The 19321-nt window shown below is 52.0% G+C and overlaps 3 protein-coding genes across 3 annotated transcripts; 1 reads left to right on the forward strand and 2 right to left on the reverse strand.

The window, feature by feature from the left end:
• Positions 1-6355: 6355 nt before the first annotated feature.
• Positions 6356-9489, reverse strand: PUNSTDRAFT_36825 (uncharacterized protein; the record flags this gene model as incomplete). Its single annotated transcript, XM_007383087.1, has 10 exons — positions 6356-6918; positions 6961-7370; positions 7425-7557; positions 7609-7785; positions 7831-8225; positions 8273-8433; positions 8492-8648; positions 8702-8895; positions 8949-9314; positions 9364-9489. Coding segments are annotated over 10 exons (2682 nt in total), but the record flags the coding sequence as incomplete, so codon positions are not given.
• A 5599-nt stretch (positions 9490-15088) lies between these two features.
• Positions 15089-18106, forward strand: PUNSTDRAFT_133653 (uncharacterized protein; the record flags this gene model as incomplete). Its single annotated transcript, XM_007383088.1, has 8 exons — positions 15089-15322; positions 15385-15507; positions 15563-15843; positions 15890-16018; positions 16068-16171; positions 16226-17592; positions 17642-18033; positions 18091-18106. 8 exons carry the CDS (start codon positions 15089-15091, stop codon positions 18104-18106), a joined length of 2646 nt encoding a protein of 881 aa, XP_007383150.1.
• Positions 18107-18911: 805 nt separating this feature from the next.
• Positions 18912-19284, reverse strand: PUNSTDRAFT_133654 (uncharacterized protein; the record flags this gene model as incomplete). The annotated part of the gene is made up of 2 exons (XM_007383089.1): positions 18912-19039; positions 19104-19284. The coding sequence occupies 2 exons, from the start codon at positions 19282-19284 to the stop codon at positions 18912-18914; spliced, it is 309 nt and encodes a 102-aa protein (XP_007383151.1).
• Positions 19285-19321: the final 37 nt, after the last annotated feature.

The following is a 19321-nucleotide window of genomic DNA, read 5'->3' on the forward strand; positions in this document are numbered from 1 at the left end:
TTTTAAAAACGGGCCCGCATATTCAACGATCTCTTGCATATACCCTGGTAAGTACCGCGGCCACTGCCAGGACCCGCCGTGGACGCACGGCGTCTCCTTTTTAACGTACTCCAGCTAGATTCATGCCGCGTTTACCTCGCTGGTCCGTCGTTTTTAAAACGGGCCCGCATATTCAACGATCTCTTGCATATACCCTGGTAAGTACCGCGGCCACTGCCAGGACCCGCCGTGGACGCACGGCATCTCCTTTTTAACGTACTCCAGCTAGATTCACGCCGCGTTTACCTCGCTGGTCCGTCGTTTTTAAAACGGGCCCGCATATTCAACGATCTCTCGCATATACTCTGGTAAGTACCGCGGCCACTGCCAGGACCCGCCGCGGACGCATGGCGTCTCCTTTGTCACGTACTCCAGCTAGATCCACACACTCGCTACCTCGCTGGATTGTCGTTCTCGGGAATGGGCCCGCAAACGTCCATCCATCACTTGCATATATCCCGGTGAGTAACGAAATATTACGAGCACCGTTGCGCGCGGTCCTTTGCCACATACCCCTGTTACAACTACAACGCCGCTGCCTCCTTGGATAGACCGTTTCGGATATGGGCCCACACACATCCAACCACCACTTGCATATACCCTGGCAAGTACTGTACTTGGTATGAGGACCTGGCACGCACGTGCAGCAGCCCCTTCGTCACATACCCTACCTTCATCTACACCGTCGCTGCTTCGCTAGATGGTCGGCTTTGAGAACGGGCTCGCATACACCCAAATAGCCCTCGCATATACCCTGGCAAGTACTGCATTTGCTACGAGGAAACCCGGCGCACGCGCGGTGCTTCCTTCGCGGCATATTCCATCTACATCTACACCGCCACTACCTCCCTCTATCGTTCAGTTTAGTATGGGGCTCACATACATTCAATAAATCCAGGTATATACTCTTGTAAGCACTGCTATCAGGATACGTGGCGCCCGTGCAGCGATTCCGGCATTACATATTCCATCCACGTCTGCACTGCCGCTACCTCCATCTCCCTGTATCGTGTATTTTTTGTGTGGGCTCGCATCTGATCAATTCATCAATATACCCTTGTAAGCATTGTATTTCCTACCAGAACACACAGCGCGCGCTTAGCGATTCCTTCATAACATTTTTCATCTACTTCTACACTGCCACTACCTTCTGTATTGTCTGATTTCTGTGTGAGGCTTGCATACGTTTAATCACTCCCTGCATATACCCTGGCGTGCAGTGTGGCAACCGGTTGTTCTGCTTATCGGGAACACGCCAGAAATATACCTACCTAAATACCTGGTGAGCACTGCATTTTCTACTAGGACACGCAGCATGCGCAGATCGGTCCCTTCGTCACATATTCTAGCTATGCCCACCTGTTGCCATTTGCAGGGTCGTTACTTCGGTGATCAGGGGACACATCATCTCCGTCCTCTCGTACATACTGCGGTAGAAGCTACCGCTCGCTTCCAACACTTATCACTCATGCTCACCGGCCGCCTCCCGCAGATATCCCAGCTACCACCTACATCGCCGCCGTTCGTGTTATATCGTTGGTTACGTGAACGCGGTGTCAGTGGACGGAAGCGTCCGCTGCTGAAACTGACAACATAGGGCAGGAGTACATATCCAGTGGCGTGGGAGTTTGACACCCAGGCGCATAACCAGCGTGGCTCCACTGCGGACTCGCACACTGTTACTACCAACCCCTATCGACATGCAACCTCACTCTACCAACACCTCTGCCGAGCCGCCAATGGGTCAGCATAGCGATTGACCACCACTAGTAGCTTACTGAACCAACTCAGGGTATTCATGGCTGCCAGGCGACTTCATCGTCCCAGATAGCGCAGTGCAAGCTCCTGCACAAATGCTGTCTCCAGGGACCTGGAAGATGCGAGGGTCGGAGGTTACTACTAGGGACTGGGACGGTCTCATGCTATACATGGTGGATGGGCGGATGTGTTGTGCGGTATATGGGAAGGTTCGCGGTCCTATTGCGATGGGACGCCGATTTGCGGTCTATGCCGTAGAACAGAAGACTCGGCGTTTCCACGGTGTTCGCTGGTACCCCCGTGGCTTTCCAGAGGAGACAGAAGTCATGATCCCCTTGCACGCAACCAATCTGCGGTTCTGGCAGCGGGTGTGGATTGCGCTCACTGGTGGATGGAGGACTATTGACACCACAGAGGAGGAAGGCTTGGGGACAGCCTAGAGTGCTTCTTTTAGGGACGAACCCTCAAAGAATAGGGAGGGACCCTCAAGGAACAAGGGAGCACCCTCAAAGAAGGGGGAGAACCAGAAAATAGAGGGTACACCCTAGAAATTTGGGGTAACCACCCTAGTTTATGGCAATACAGAATAATAGGGTGGTACCCTGTTCTTTTTAAGGGTGCAACCCTCTTCTGAATTTGAAATTAGTAGTAGTATATAAGGAGGCTGCCCCTCTTGTCCAACTGTATGTACCTGACCCCCCACTGAATCACAGAGCTCTCAGCAGTCACAAAGCAGTGTGATTATTGAGAACTAGAGTGTATATCTGACTGAAGTACCTAAGAGTGAGGCTGAAATAGTTGAGGATTGGAACCTCATTATTCTCACCTACTCTGACTGTATCAAGCCGGACCTACACTACCCTAAAACAACTCCAGTAACAACTCATTTGACTTGAATCTATAGCCCCCTTCAAACTTGCACTGCGGACAGTGTCGACACTATCTTTACCCTGATAGCGTCACTCTTTCTGCTCTGACAGCGGGCGCCCATGTCTAAGACTATTGCATATATGCTGGTAAGAGCTGCACATATTTGTCATCCGATTACAGCTGCTACTCCATCTAAATATCCTAGCTGCGCCTACACCGCCGCCGCTCCCGTGGGTTGCACGTTCTGTGATGGATGTAGGCACCGTTTTCTTCGGCTCACACATAAACTAGTAAGATCTGCAGTTAAGTTTGAAAGGTCTCGCTCATGTGGAACGATCGCTTTGTTATCGCTTTGTTCAGATATCGCAGCTGCGTCTACATCGCCACAGTCTTCATTATATCGTTGGTTTCAATGAACACGGGGTGCACTAGCCTAAGACGATTGTACATATGCCGGTAAGGGCTGCAGTTGCTGCGGATATTCGTCACTCACATTCAGCTGTTAGTTTGTCCCGATATCCTACCCGCGTCTACGGCACCGCCGCCCCTACTCTAAGCTCGGTTACACATCGTCCCCGTCGCACTTGCACATACGGTGGTAAAATCTGCGTTTTCCTACAATGACTCGGCGCTCACGCTCAGTACATATCCGGCTCCATCTACATGCCGCCGTTTGTGCGTGACGTCGGTTCCGAAACGCGATCTGGCACCGTCTTGACTATACTTTTCCACCAGGTGCGTAGCGGTGTGTCGGCTTACGCGGTCCACAAAAGCCGCGAAACACTGGAATGTACGATGAGTGCACCACCTTTGGTAGGTAGATCTGTGATCGGCCGTTCAGCACAAATGCCGAAGTTCGCCGCCGCTGGGCGTTTCGCGGCTGTTTTGGAATTGGCGAGATGCAAATTAGCTTCTTGATGACGCGGCTCGCATTCGGGCATGACATTCCTCTAGATGGGTGATCTGTTCGAAGTCCGCAGTCTTGGGCGATGCTTGAGACTGGGTAGTCGGATGATGGCGCTTGACTATTTGTGAAGGAGGAACATCACCCAACGGGGGCTGACAGGAGATGGCGCGTCGGGCAGTGATTGAGGCGCACACGATGGTTGAGCAGCAGAGACAAATGATGGTGAGGGCATTGGTACAGGGTACTGCCGTGGAGGAGGACGCATGGTGGACCGATTGTCGTCGCGATCAGCGTTTCCAAGATCGTCTGACGAGCACTACAGTGGCACCGCTGTGATATATGACGTCAGCCCAATAACTTGCTCAGACGCGTCAACGACACTCCAGGAAGAACCTTTGTGCGCTCACATGGAACAGTCACCCAGGTCTCCGACTCCAAGTAAGTTGGTACTGCCATCAGGACTCCCCCTTCCGGATACTTATGTGCGTGCATACGAAGAATGCGCAAGCCGGGAAGCCAACAATGTCGTCTCTGGGATCCGAGGGCTTGCGACCGGGTTCGGTTGGAAGGGCATAGCGGCTTTGCGTGGATGTCCTGGTACGACTTTGCGTTTATATTCAGTTTTCACATGGCTTATTTGCTTCCGCTTTTGCAGCAAGATGAAGAAATGTATAGGCGCGCGCATGCGCTGCTTTCGCGATAGTTAGCACTATGTACGTGTTACATCGTCGTGGTTTCTTTTCCGACTGCGCTCTTCTAGTCACAAAGATGCGTCGCACTTGACAAGTCTATCTTATGCTGCCATCTATCTCATCAGACTACAAACCCAACCGTTACCTCGGGATACAAACTTCAACATCAGGAAGAATCTTTGTGTCCTCGCATAGAATAGTCACCCAGGTCTCGACTTCGACTCCAGGTCAGTCGGTGATAGCTACTGCCCTCAGGGGTCCCCCTTTCAGATACTTACATGTGTGCATATGAAGCATGCACAAAACGGGAAGCCAATGACGCCATCTCTGGGATCCGTGGGCTTGCGAGCGGGTTCGGTCAGAAGGGCATATCGGCTTGGCGTGTTTGTCTCAGTATGTCTTCGCGGTTGTTCATTTCGCATGGCTTATGTTCTGTGCTTTAGCCTTTGTAGCAAGGTGAAGGAACATAGGTGTGCGTGCGTGCGTCTGGCATTGGGTGAGATGAGAACTATGCTGGCATAGCATGCTGTGACATCGGACATCGCTGGTAGGATGCACTGGAATTGTGTGCACTTTTATCGGACTTCGCGACATGTGGAGATTGGACGAGGTGACTACCAGTAGATTGCAGCAATCGTACATTATGGTTAGTACATGTCGAAGAGGTTTAGTGTCGCTTTGCGTGCACGATCCTTGTTTGCGTGACTGCAAGCTATTTGACTCAATAAGCAAAACATGCGCACAAGTCGTTACACTTCAAGATTACAATATTTGTGTTTACACGCGAATCGATGTACATGCAATTATGGCGCAAGCATTCATGAAGACGGAAGCGCAACTGTATCCTGGGTTATCATGAACAGACGAATTAGAAAAGCATAAGGGACAACTCACGGTAGCATCTTGTTCCAAAATCTCATTCCCTTGAGCATCGGCGTTGTCGGGTATAGATGCGGTGGATGCAGAGGCAGTCTCATGATGTAACCGATGCTTGTCGAAGATCTTCCTGAGCTTCAAGGATATACCTTGAGGCGGAGCAGGTTCGGCGTAGGCAGAGAGAAAAAACTGAAGCCATAGATGAAGCGGCCAAAGGTCCACGTAGCGCCACAAGAAACGCCATCCTTTGGTACCAGCAACCTGGATATCCGTAAGCATTATATGCATAATGTAAGGCGATAACGTACCTCGCAGACCACTAATGCGATGGCGAATGTCGGCTGATCTTGATAAACACGGCCTATAACCAGTCTTTCAAACGCCAACTCTCGAAGGCGCGCCTACAACATCTATGAGCAAAAACTCGTGTGATGGCAGAAGTAGACGCTGACCTCGATTTTGGGCCATCTCGCCTTTAAGCGCGGCTCCAGCGAGAACATCTCACGCAAGGTGAGCTTACACCCGTCGGGTCTGCGATGTCTGGGTTTCTCGATGCAGCGGCATTTCTTAGCCATTGGGTGGGGGTGGAAAGCGAGAGTGGCAACAAACCGGCATTCAGTCGAGTAGCGATAGTCATCTAGACACGTGAGGGCTGCATCGTGGTCCGCTTCGTTCTTCGTTGACAGATGGAACAGATAAGGAGGGCTCATTTCCTGTGGCGAATACGGAGAATTACGGAGACGTGCTAAATCATTCCATATCGTCTTTGACACATGCCCACTCGGGAACTTCATGATCCTCTGCGGCGCTCTCGTCACTATCTTCATCTTTGGTGTCCGATTCATATTCATTGTCCCCATTTTCAACGTCTTCTGATCGATGCGAGGCTGATGAAGGTACACTATCAACGGCGGACGTTATGGATAACAAAAGACTGACCTTCAGGAGAAGCGTTTTTAGCGTATGTGTTCTCAAAAGGTATTGCAATGTCCGTCAAAGTCTGTGCTGCGATTGGGCGTTGCGTATCGGGAGTTGAAGACGCCGTGGACGACGGGTCTAGACGCCGGTTGAGTTTCGGGTCCTGGAATGGTACTGGCCCAACTCACCTTCGGCGGCTTATAAAAAGGAAATATTACACCCGTAAATTCATAACATCTACTAGAGAGGAGCACTCACGGAATGCGGCATTCGATGGCGGAGTATTTGCAGTGTCGAATTGTGGTATCCACTCGGCTCCAAGGTTGGATATCTTGAGTAATGGTAGCCACTGCGATGCAAACACTGTGCCAAGCTTAGTAAGTATGCGGGATTGACGGCATGCGTAAGCATCGAGTCCGCGCATAACGCAATGCTCTGTCATTCGCAGGTCCCGCCGTTCCTCCCACCAGGACGCCTTCGCCCGGAGATATGTTAACACACGTCTCATCTCCTCTACGAGCAATACGACCTCCTCCGTACATCTTCGCGATCGCGCCCTTTGCCTCGCCCATTCGCTGCGCATATGTTCATCAGCGTCACGGTCATCAGCTTCCGCAGACCTCCGTTCGGTGCCAGGCACGGTCCAGATCCATGACGGTGTCCTCCTACGTTCCGCTTCGTCTGATTGGTCGTCGCGGAAGGGCCCGCGGACATCATCGTCAGACAGGTGGCGATAGTACTTCGTCCAATCACCTGTTGGATCCAGAGTCTTGACGGCCGCGTGCGATGTCCGGTAGACGTTGACAGCTTGCTGTAGCTTCTTCGATACTGACTCGAGAAGCGTTCTGGACCGCGTCCCTTCTTTCTGGCCTAGGATTCTATGAGCAAGAATTCAACCACATGCCCGAGCTTCCATACCACCCAGCGAATGCTTCATTTTACGGCGTGCGGCAGTTCTGACGCAAAGAAAGTGCCGGACGTTGACCAAGCCATCCTTCATTCTTGCTGTGGCGTACTGTCTCTCCTTGTCGACAACGTCGCCGACGCACCCGGTATTGCGAAGCTCAAGAGTGTCAATGTCTGACGGCATCAGTAGCAACATATTTTCGGCTCGAGTCGCGCCGGACTCTTCGTCATTTTCCGCAAGCGGTGGAGAACGACGCGTGATAGCCACTGGCATGTAGGAATTCTGAACCTCGTACCAGCTCTGAATGCTCCGATGGAGCGCGGTGTGTCGCTCTTGTAACGTAGACATCGCGTTCTCGGTAGGGTTCACCTTCAATTGCTTTGCCTGATAACGGATGTTCCATCTGATCCGATGGGAAATATTAGCAAACATTGTATATGATATGGGAGCAACCCACTGCTGATTGCGTAGATAGAAACCTTGCCGAATGAACACATTCGTGGACGTCGGATGAAGCGTAGCAATTCCCTGACTGGCTTCTAGCGCGTCTTTGTCTGCGAACGCTTTCCGCAGCTGACTGACATTGATAGCTGAATTTCGAGTTAGTTGAGCACAAGTTCTCAGAAATGATGTTTTCTTACCGTGTTCGGGCTCGTCGTATGGATTTGGCTTGTTGTGATCAAGCTCCCAGTTGTGTATCATATCTTCCCACTGGCGAACAAGAGCAGGACTGAACCGCGCAGTGTACTCTTCGTAGATTCGTTGGTGTCGGGTACACTCATGCATCACGGAGATTAAGGCCTTATACAGAAACACGCCTATGATAGATCAGTACTGAATCAATGTAGTATTTGCGAACTGACCCAAACCGACGGTTTTCCTGAAGTTCCAGAAGCCCCAATGGTCGTTGAGCGTGTGGTGACGCGCACCGGGGCCCATGTCCCGCGTAATGGTCGAGACACCTCCAATATGCGCCCACTCCTGCTCGATCGTCTCTCCATGCGTGAGGCCCGTATATTCGTGAAGAAGGAAATTATAATCGGTCTGGCACTTTAGTTTGTGATCGCGGATATGCATACTCGGAATGAAAAACCGTATCCCAAGTGTTGTAAGTGACGCGAAGGTAGCAGGAAGAGAGGCGTGACGTTTCCAGAGATTCTGCTTCCATTGACACGTGATGTCATAACTGATAGCAATCGGAAGTATGCAACCGACGAGAAGAAGAGTTGACCACAGGATGTAGTCCATAGACACGTACCTGATAGTATTCAGTGTTTGCTCGAGAGATGACGGGAAGACACGCACTTCTCGCCTTTCTGTAAGTCAGCGACCCCGTTGCATCTGACGAACGCATGTCTTGCGCATTTAACGGCCCCGACGCCGCTCACGGACATGACACCGGGCTTGGAGTTGATCGAGTTCATGTGCCTGATCGCGTTGAACGTCGAGTCGCAGGGGATGGTCGTCTATCGGAAGTGTCAGTTCATGGTCGAGGTGCTCGACGTGCAAGGGTTGGAATTCTACCTCCTCGACCTCTACGTATGACTTGAGGTGCTGCTTGTATGGCTCTTCCGCTACACAGTATCCCCAGCCGCTTCCCAATTCCGGATCTTTGATTTTTCTATCCTTATTCTTCAGGCGGAAGCAAGCATCGAGTGCGAGGAATAACGTATAGATCCATCTACAGACCGTGCAACAGGTTAGCACTGCCGACATGGATGCATGTAGGACAACCTTTGTTCCTCGGGACATGTGTACCAGTCGTCTGGAATGTTCCAACCTGGTTGAGGACATGCGGGGCATGCGACGGTGAGGGCGCCGTTGGGCGTCTCACGTATACCAGACGGATCATGTCCACGAGCTGCTCGCTTGAGAGACATGAGATGTGACCATTGCCTCGTGGCTAATGTCGCCTCATGGTATCGTGACTGAGATACGACGGTGTATCAGCTTTTGTGGCTTGCAGATAAACATAGCTTACTATGAGATCGCGTATTCCAGCATTGTCTGTTTTGTGTACGACCGATAAGTAGTAGTCGTAAAGTGAAATCTTGCCCTGGAGCGTGATGCGGTGATATGTGTCGAGAAAAGAAAACGTAAACGCCGTGCGGGGCTGTTGACTAGAGGCCGGATACCATCCGACATCGAACAGTTGCTTCCAAGGCGGGATATATGAGCACACGCAGAATCGAATGTCGACTGAATGATAGCCATTAATGTCGAAGACGAGGAATGACTTGTGCGCCGGGTGAGTCCCACCGCACGCCTCGCCAAAAGAGTGACCTAGCCAGACTTCAAGCCCCAACTCTCGAAGTGAAGTCGGCCAGAAGCAATCGTGATCCCAGCGCTACATGATACATCAGAGAATACAATCGCAGAATTGCACGATCACTCACCTCAATGTTATGGAGCGGGAGCTTGCCATGAGCGGCGACCATGCAGTCTTTGCACATCATGCATCCTCCCAAGCAATCCTGACAGCGGTATTCCCCGAGTTTTGTTGACGAACGGCAAGTGACACACGGAATAGCGGTTTCAGTCGGTAAAGCTTCCTGGGTCAATAATACGTCGAGGAACTTGGCTCGCATTTCACGAATCCACTCCCGCATACGGTACTGTATTAAAGCTACGTTAGATCAACTTGAAGTGAAGTGAAGCAATTAAACCAACCGCTATCGTCTTTGTCGGCTGCTTCTTCTGTGTACGCTGCTTCTTGGTGGGCCCTGCATCCTTCGAGCCGTCGACACCCTCCAAACTGCCGGCTATCGCGTCTTGGTCTTCAGGTTTTGGCATATACGGTGTATGTTCATTCTGATTTGCGGGAGAGTCGTGGTGCGCCCGTTTTGCGTGTGTAATCGAAGAGCTGAGCCGTCCAGTTCGCTCAGATATCTTCAATGCGACATCTCTGGCAGTTACCAGGGCTGCTACCGGGGCTGCTCTTCCAAGGAACTTGGGTAACTGGGCCTTGCGGGGCATAGAGTGTTTACTGTTAACGCGGGCGGGGACGGTAGCATCGAGTGGAGGATGGTGAGTAACCAAAGACAATGTTCACGTGGCGGCCGTGCAGGTAAACGCCGCATTCTTTGCCCGAGGATTTCGTGGGGGAAAGGTTGGCAGAGCAGCGCCAAGGACATCGCATCAGATCTGGACAGCTTGATAAAGTTATGGTGAAGCCCGTCAGCGCTGACAAGTTGACCAGATCGCGATTTCCATCATGATTAGATCATGAATCTGGTGCTACTTCAAGATTACTCAGATTGCTCTCTCCCCTCTCCAACGGTTACTTACTGTACATCATCTACATATATACTGTGGGTAGCATAGAGCAGCAGCAATATGGCATATTTAAGGCAAATCCTAGACTGCGAGGCTCGGTGCGAATGGATGATCAGTGAACGCAGAGGTATCAGTGGAACCCGTCCCGACGTACATACCTACCTACCTTCATCTCCAAGTCCAGTTCAAGCTGTGGGTGGTGACGAGTACGGAAAGCAAGTGACATGATAGTGGTTAACATCGATGTTATGATCCAAATCGTTGCTCAGCAGATTCACCGCTTGCGATGTGGAGGGATTCGCAGATGTCTTCCTGTACACACATCGGAGGGATTAAGAACTCGTCTCGATCGTCTGGTAGAGTTGCACTATACGGTAGCACCATCTTCAGTTTGCGATGAGTATGCTCCAGCGAGACAACACAATATCAAGGTGAATGAACATATGATACCATTCATTTGGTCGGGAGATCACTTTCGTTGCATGTACTACCGAGACATTGCAGGGTCGACCGTGTATTTTCCATACTACGCGATTGCGCTTCACGAGGCTGGAGTAAGGGGGCCGTAGAATGTGAGGAGAGCACGTCGACGATGCGGTCAAGGCGCGCAACGGCCCAGTGCTTACTGTGGTCACTCTGCCTTTCTCCATCCATGCATGTCGTTTGCACTACTCGATGTGTGTTAGCTGGGATAACTAGTCATACACTGATGCACCCTCACGTACAGGACGAGGCTGAGAGACGGGATTCGTGGTTTCACTGGAGGCAGGCGCAACATACTGTGTAGCATGTATGGTAATGTCGAAGTTCTTCGAGAACTTACCTCATGCTGGCTTCATGCATCATGTCTAATGCTCATACACGGTCTGTTTCAATATTGTAAATAAGGCAGGCAGTCGCAGGATAGTGGTTCACATCGATGTTATGACCCAGAATGTTGCTCAGCAGATTCGCCGCTTGCGATGTGGGAGGATTCGCAGATGTCTTCCTGTACACACATCAGAGGGATCAAGAATATGTCTCGATCGTCAGTCTTGCGGCCCTTGGTCGAGTTGCGATATACGTTAACATCATCGACAATTTGCGATGAGTATGCTCAGGCAAGACAACACGATATCAAGGTGACTGAACATATGATACCATTCGATTAGTCGGGCGATCACTTTTGTGGCATGTACTGCCGAGACATCGTAGGATTGACCGTGTATGCCTCATACTACACGACTGCGCTTCACGAGGCTGAAGTAAGGGTGCCATAGGATGTAAGGAGAGCACGTCGATGATGCGGTCAAGGCGCTCGACATCCAAAGCTTGCCAATGACTCAGTATCATCGCTCTGCCCATGGATGTCACTAGCCGGATTCGCGGTCAATTCATCGATAGACATATTATAAATTACGTGCAGGCTAGGTTACACATTTTGTAGGGTTCCTATATGATACATGAGCGAGAGGAAGTGCGAGGAACCATGTAACCACGAGAGGAAAACGAAAATGGCCCAGTATTTAGGCAGCGAACATATTCTATGATGTGATCGACCACGACGTTTCCAGCCAATACAAGGACACCGTATCGATGGGCAAGAAATAGTACAAGATGCGTCGAGCGGTCGTTAGCAAAGCATCAATCACTATACGAACGATAAATCTCATGCTCATTGAAATCGACGGAACGGCTCACCGACGAGGGAGCGAAGCAGAACTACAATATATACAGGCGATAAGTCTCATGCTCAGGGAAAACAACGGATGGCTCACCGAGGAGCGCGCAAAGAACTACAATACGTGGGGTCAACGCGATATCACTCTAGCGGAGACGAGTCAATATCACGCGACGCTGTATTGTCAATGTGACGTGGACCATTTGGTCGTGGACGATAAATATGAGGAAAAAGACCAGATCCAGGCAGCGGCGCCATAGTACACGGTGACGTCGGGATCACACTTCGCGAGGGCGGATTGGGCAGCGACGGAGTAGAGGGGAGGGGCCGGAAAGCCGCGTAACGACCGATCGGGGATGCCTCATCTAGCATTTCATCCGCGGGGAACGGAGTCGGAGGAGGAGCGGGCGGGAAAGGGAAAGGCCATGCCGGCACGCTATATCGGGGGGAAGGCGTCACTGACTATAGTGTCAGCCGAATTCGAAAAACGAGAGAAAACTACGTACCAAGCCAAAGATGACACAGCGAGGCCAACGCGAGAAACACCGATTGGGGGGCCACCGGAGCGACGGAAGGTGTTTGCACTGCAGGTTCGGCTGAAGAGACTTGCACCCGCGACCTCGTCGGAAGCGTCTCCGCCATCTTGAGGATGGACTCGTATCCTCCTTCCTCCATCCTACAACGCAAAGAACATAATTGTTGAATATAACAGGCGCCATTGATTAAACTGACAGCTTACGTGGTATGGCAATATAAACTTGTGGGAGCACACCTGCAGTGTAAACATGAGAGTTGAACGACGGTAGAGAATCTCGGAACGAACAATGAAGAATGGGGGAAAGCGAAACTCTGCCGCAAGTCCTGGAGAGCGCCGCTTTTTAAGCTGGAGCGTGGGCGAAGGACAGACGCTTGCCGCAAGGCTGAACGCATGGCATCACGCGCAGACGATCGGGGTGATGAGAATCAGGGTAGAGCACTTAGGTACTTGAATGGGGCACAGAAATGTGGATTGCGGCGGGCATGCCTCGATCCGCAAGGGAGAAGAGCTGTGATTAGCAGTGGCTTCGCCCGTTAGAGCAAGACGTCTCACGGGACCCAGCAGGCGCAAAAACATGCTCCGGGAAATTCCACATGATTTCATACATTTGACAGCTCGCTTCCCATGTTTAGATGTGAAGGACGATGTCCCTCACAGGGAATATGTGTTTTCCAATGGACGATGAGAATGAGCTCGGAAGATCGAAGAAAAAGGACAAAGCAAGGCGGAGAGCGGTTATCTCCGATGTTTACGCTATGCAACAGTCTGACAGCGGAGAATTGGTGGCAGGAATCAGCGGGCAGGCGGAACTGCTTAATGCCGCATCAGCGCCTCATGGTGCACCTCCGCGCGATCCGTGGAACTGACAGCAATCCTGTCCTGCATTGTCACCGCGGTGGAGATCCTGAATGAGCGTCGCGAACAATGACAGTTGCGACTCGCATCTTGCTTGAATCTATCAACCTGCGATCATAGACGCCGTGAAAATCAATACATACCTCGCAGATTCATTTTGGAAACTGCGGGAAATAGCAGAATCACACCAGACTGCATCGTTAATCCCTTGCGCACAATGCCGGTGACAAGGGTCGTCGAAGCTCAGCGGCACCTGTATCATTTTCCAAGGTCAATGTACCATCTCTGGGAGATGCCGCGACGCACCCAATAGCTGGGCCCCTGGAACCAGTACGAGCCTTGAGGAAATAGACTTGACGTCTTCCTTGGGAGTTGCCGTCGGTGTGAAACGGACCTTTGTTGTCGTGATCAGGGAAAGGGAATACACTACATACACGTATCGGCGATGTCTTGAGGTGTCGCCGCGGCGGAGGAGCGTCGCGGACAGTACCCGCAACTTGCATCTTGCCGAACCTAACTACACGCAATGGTCAACATAGGCATCACAGAAGTTATTACAGATCTCGCGGAGTCATCATGAAATTGGTGGAAGAGAGCGCAAACCGCATCCGACTGAATCGTCGAGTCCTTGCGCACGATTCCGGTGACAGGCGTGTTATCGAAGCATCAGGTCGTTGACACCAATGGTCCGCCTTCGAGAGATGCTGAAATGCAACTGATAAGCGGGATTACGATACATATACAAGCATCCAATGGATAGACCTTAACAACTTCCTTGTTAGTTGTTACTATCTTGATTACCACGATCGCGGCGAGGAGATGCACCGCACACGTGTGGACGATGTCTTGAGATGTCGTTGCGGCGGAGACAGTCTGAAGGAGCGTCATGAAAGATGGTATCTGCGACCCACATCTTGCCGAAGTCAACAACCCGCCACGATCGTTAAAATTGACTGCGTAGTTTGTAGTGACCTTCGCGACATCAATATGAAATCTGCGGAAGTTAGCGAAAACTGCAACCGACCGAATAGTCAATCCCTTGCGCACAATACCGTGGACACGAGGATCATTGAAGCATCTGGACGTCAACATCAGCACCTTTATCAATTTCGCAAGGTCAATTTAGTATCGGGAGATGCCGCCGTGCACCAGAAGGTCAAGTTCCTGATTCAAGCATCGATGATGAAGGCCAGCTTTTGGTGCATTTGGGGTTGAACAAATCACGGTCAATTCGGCCATGCAAGGATCGAGCTTTCGGGAAGGAATGAATATCACAGAGCATCCGATGGTCAAGCGACCGACCAAATCGATGATGGTTTTGGATCTGGCCAGGCATCAGTGTCACTACGACAAACTGCGCCGGGAAAATGCTGGAAGGGAGCGAATCATTGGGCTCATGGGCAACGACCTATCATCGAAGACAATCAGAGTGTGTCATCGTTTCAGAAAGACACAGAGATATTTTACAGACACCGACTTCGTTCCGCCGTCGATCGTGGTCTTGAGAGTTCGCCACGTTCGCCGGCATGACTTGGCGCACGCGATGTAATGCCGTCGTCCCTCCCGATGGCAGCTATCCTTGACGCAGCATCAGATCCAAACCAAACCGCAGGGAGGAGTGTGAGGTTGTACTCACGAAGACGGCGACTTCGTCGGCAGATGCAATGGTTTGTTGTGGTATTGCAATTGCAACGAACAAGTTGGAGCTGCAATTTATAGTATAAGAAGGATAGCAATAGACACGATATACTGCAATACCTTGCTGCCCAACCTCACTGCACACGAATCCGCCATGTCCCCGCCATCTCTCTGGACGGAGGAGGAGAGAGCGTATCTCTCCACCTTCTGCGTCGAATATGTTAATACTGGCAGCGACAAGAAAGCCTTCTACACGAACGTATGGGGCCTGTTTCTTCGCAAGTTCCCTGTGATGCCTACCGAGGACGAGATACTTGCGAACGGTGGAGATGTGACCAAGGCGTTCAAGTCAGCCGCTTGTGCTGAACGTCGTGCAAAGCGACTCGCGGTGCGTCATTGTTCTAGGACTGATACTGCACGATACTAATCAGACACTGATTCGGTTGATAGTCGGCAACTTACTGGTTCCAGAACAATGCAGCACGCATTGCTGCCTCGCTTGTACCGGGTCTTGCCGCCCCTGTACGCGTGCGAATGCTCGATCTCTCCAACAAAGAGAAGAGAAAGCCTCAGGTGCGCGCTCTTCTGCACACGATTATCTTCCTCCAGCGTTTAACATGTACATTAGCTCCCCCATGCATGGCTGCGCCTTTTCTACCATAAACCCGAGGTTCAGGCCGCGTTCAATGTAGAGTGGAAGAATGCGACCGACGCTGGGTGGTCGGTGAAGAGGCAGGCAGCGCTTCGCAACAAGTGGGCGACCGACCAGTACCATGCGGCAGACACCGAAACGAAGGCGCTGGTGGATGAGTACCATGAGAAAGGATACCTCAAGGATGACACGGAACGCTACATTGACGTTGAGGACGGCGACGACGACGACATGATTCGTGCGAAGCAAGTTCAAGAGTGAGTACGGCAGTCCTTGTTCATATATCCATCTGAGTTATCTCAGGTATCTCGATAATCTGCCGCACACGTTGCGACGCGTCGCGGAGAGCCTCCACAAGCAAACGGGATGGCATTTCAGTATTACCTGTGGAGGGCGCCTACCTCGTGCCGGCGGGGATGTCAATACTATGCAGTGAGTGGAAGCTGTGATACTCTAGCTACTGTATACTGATACTCTACAGTTTGTCCATTGGGAGGTGCAAGCAGGGATTGGAGTTTTCATCCTGGAACTCCGACCAAAAGACAGATGTTGCCAACTTTCGAAAGTTCTGCGAGGAAACTTGGTGTGAGTCGATTGATCTGGTAACTTAATACCAAATCTAACACAAGATGCCGATAGCAAAAGACGAATGTCTCGCGATGAGTCTTACTCGGACTCAACCAGTCACGGTGGCGCCCATCACTTCAACTTCGGCGTCGACACCTCACGATATCGACAACTCCGCGATCGATCCTGAACTGATGAACATGAACCTGATCAGCGATGGGGTATCCATAGATGGCATTAGCCCCGCGGCCATTGCCGCTGCAGCGTCTCTGGCAGAACCCCTTGGTTCCTCGACAGGCAAGGGTGCCCCTTCGAAGAAGCGTCGCAAGGCACAGAAAGTCGCCGCGAATCACAAAAAAGCGAAATCTCGTCGCGATGCATTGCTTCTCTCAGAAGCCGAGAGCTTCGCCTTCCCAGAATCTTCCTCGCCTCCCGTCGTGCCCCAAGCCGTGCCTCCTCCCGTCGCGTTTCAAGTCGTGCCTCCTCCCATCGCGTCTCAAGCCGTGCCTCCTCCAGTCGCGCCGCCTCCCGTCGCGCCCCAAGTCGCGCCCCCTCCTATCGCGCATCAAGCCGTGCCGCCTCCAGTCGCACCCCAAATCGTGCCTCCTCCCGTCGCGTCTCAAGCGGCGCCGCCTCCAGTCGCGCCGCAAGCCGCGCCTCCTCCCGTCGCGTCTCAAGCGGCGCCGCCTCCAGTCGCGCCGCAAGCCGCGCCTCATCCCGTCGCGTCTCAAGTCGCGCTGCCTCCCGTCGTGCCCCAAGCCACGCCGCCTCCCGTCGCGCCCCAAGTCGTGCCTCCTTCCGTCGCGCCTCAAGCCGTGCTTCCTCCCGTCGCGCCTCAAGCTGCACCACCTCCAGTTGCCCTCGCAGCCGCTCTGCATCCAGTCCCCCTCACAGTCTCTCCGCCTTCCGTGATGCCCCCTGCAGCAGCGCCATCCTCGGTTATGCCATCCATCGCAGTGATACGAAAACGGCCTGGCTCATCCCCAGCACCTAGTGATGGATTGGTTCACCTGGACACGGATGACGAGGAGGGGAAAGAGGATGAGGGGCCAATTGGTGTTAGCATGGACGATCTGGACGCAGAGGAGCGACTCGAGCAGAAAAACACTGCGGCCGCCAAGAAACGGGCTGCCCCTATCCGAGGCGACTCTAGGCGCAACTCAAAGGCTGACATGCCTGCGGTTATCTCTACGCGCAAGTCTAGCCGTGTCCGCAAAGTGTCAACGAAGCTCGCGGGCTCCGAAGGAAGTGCACTGGATACGACTCTTCCCATCGTCGAACTCGTCGCGCAAGTGGAGGCGGACAACAGCCTCCCAGATTATTTCACGGATGCCGTGAAGTTCATGGGGTCTCGAGGCTACGGTTGTCACGGCGAATTTCTGGAAATGCTGAAGGCCTTCGTCGTCTTTGAAAACAAATTTCAGTTCATCGAACGGAAGGTGAATATCGTTGCATAGCTCAATCCACGGTCCTCATTTATGATTCTAGACTCGTACTAAGGTGGCAAACCGACCTGGTATCATCAAAACATGGATGACCGGTGAAAATCGTGAGTTCGATGAGATGAAATCTGACAACCCTGTACAAGATACGGTCGGATGGTTCCTTTGGTGGGCGACCCTTCAGCCAAAGTGGCATCAAGCCGCGATGCCTCATTCCCGCACTCCCCCGCCGGATGCTCGGGGATTTCCCGAGCTGAAGAACGGTCGACTTGGCGTCGTCACGGTCGTTGCTTCGCTCGTGTGCCTTTACTTCTCCACCGAGGAGCCAGCGCTCCGTCAGAAGCTTGCCGAAGGTGCTAGTGACGTATGCTGGGCGCTGACGGTAGCTGCAACTGGTGTTACTGCAAACGAAGACGAGGAAGACCAGCCTGCACGCAAGTAAGTGCACGCTGTCGTTTCAATTCCCTGCAAAATGCTTAGTAATGTTACCGTTAGGCGCCCCCGCCTGTAGTGACACGGCTGTTCGGTCATTCAACATACCTTATCGCACTACCAGCCTACCCTTTCATCGTTGCCATCATAGTTTATCCTTTTCTTGGTAGGATAGGGCTTAATCTTTACGTTGCGCGGACACACGAATATTTCGTAGGAAATAGCATATTCGTGGTAATATCATGGTTACGGACATATGTGCACACATAATGTTGCGAGCTTACTACCCCTGAGCCAGAGTCGTATACGAACTTGGTGTGAGGTTACATTACATCCGATGAAATGCAGTATCATATTAACAGGACTTGGCTGATTGCCAACCCACCGATTGACCAAGAGTTCATAACGAAGCAGGTCGATAAACGATAGAACGTGCTGCAATTTGTTGTTGAGATGACGACAGCATACAATCGCATCGGACTGTTGCTTGGGTATCTTTCCAAGGTCGGGATCGAGCGGAACATCTGACGTACTAGCGTATCAGCTGGAATTTGTTGCGAAGACGGTGCAGAGTGCTGGTTAGGATGTTGCTCGGGTATCTGTCCGAGGTCGGAATCGAGAGCGTGGTCTGGCCTCTTCATGCATCAGCTGGAGTTTGTGAGGAAGGGGCGTAGGTGTGCAGGTGTCCACGGCTTGCGACCTGCTTTTGAGGCCGCTGGAGTATCTGGTAGAGGTCGGGATCGAGGGCATGGTATACCCTGTTCGTGCATTATCTGGAGTTTATCGTGAACAGGGTGTGGAATGGTGATCGTTCACGGCAGGAAACTTACTTGGAATATTGCTTGAATATCTTGCAAAGGCTGGGATCGAGCGCGTGATCCGGCCTAGTCGTGTGCCAGCTGGAGTTTGTGGGGAAGAGGCGGCGTAGGCGTGCCGATGTTCACGGCGTACAACCTTCTCTGTATGCTGCCGGAGTATCTCGCAAAGGTCGGGATCAAGCGCATGGTATACCCTGTTCGTGCATTAGCTGGAGTTTATCACGAACAGGGCATGGAATGCCGATGTTCACGGCGTACGACCTTCTCTGAATGCTGCAGGAGTATCTTGCAAAGATTGGGATTGAGCGCGTGATCCGGCCGAGTCGTACGCCAGCTGGGGTTTATGGGGAAGACGGGGCGTAGGCGTGCCGATGTTCACGGCATACAACCTTCTCTGTATGCTGCTGGAGTATCTCGCAAAGGTCGGGATCGAGCGCATGGTATACCCTGTTCGTGCATTAGCTGGAGTTTATCAG

The sequence above is a fragment of the Punctularia strigosozonata genome (assembly GCF_000264995.1).
Source record: "Punctularia strigosozonata HHB-11173 SS5 unplaced genomic scaffold PUNSTscaffold_5, whole genome shotgun sequence".
Taxonomy (NCBI): Eukaryota; Fungi; Basidiomycota; class Agaricomycetes; order Corticiales; family Punctulariaceae; genus Punctularia; species Punctularia strigosozonata.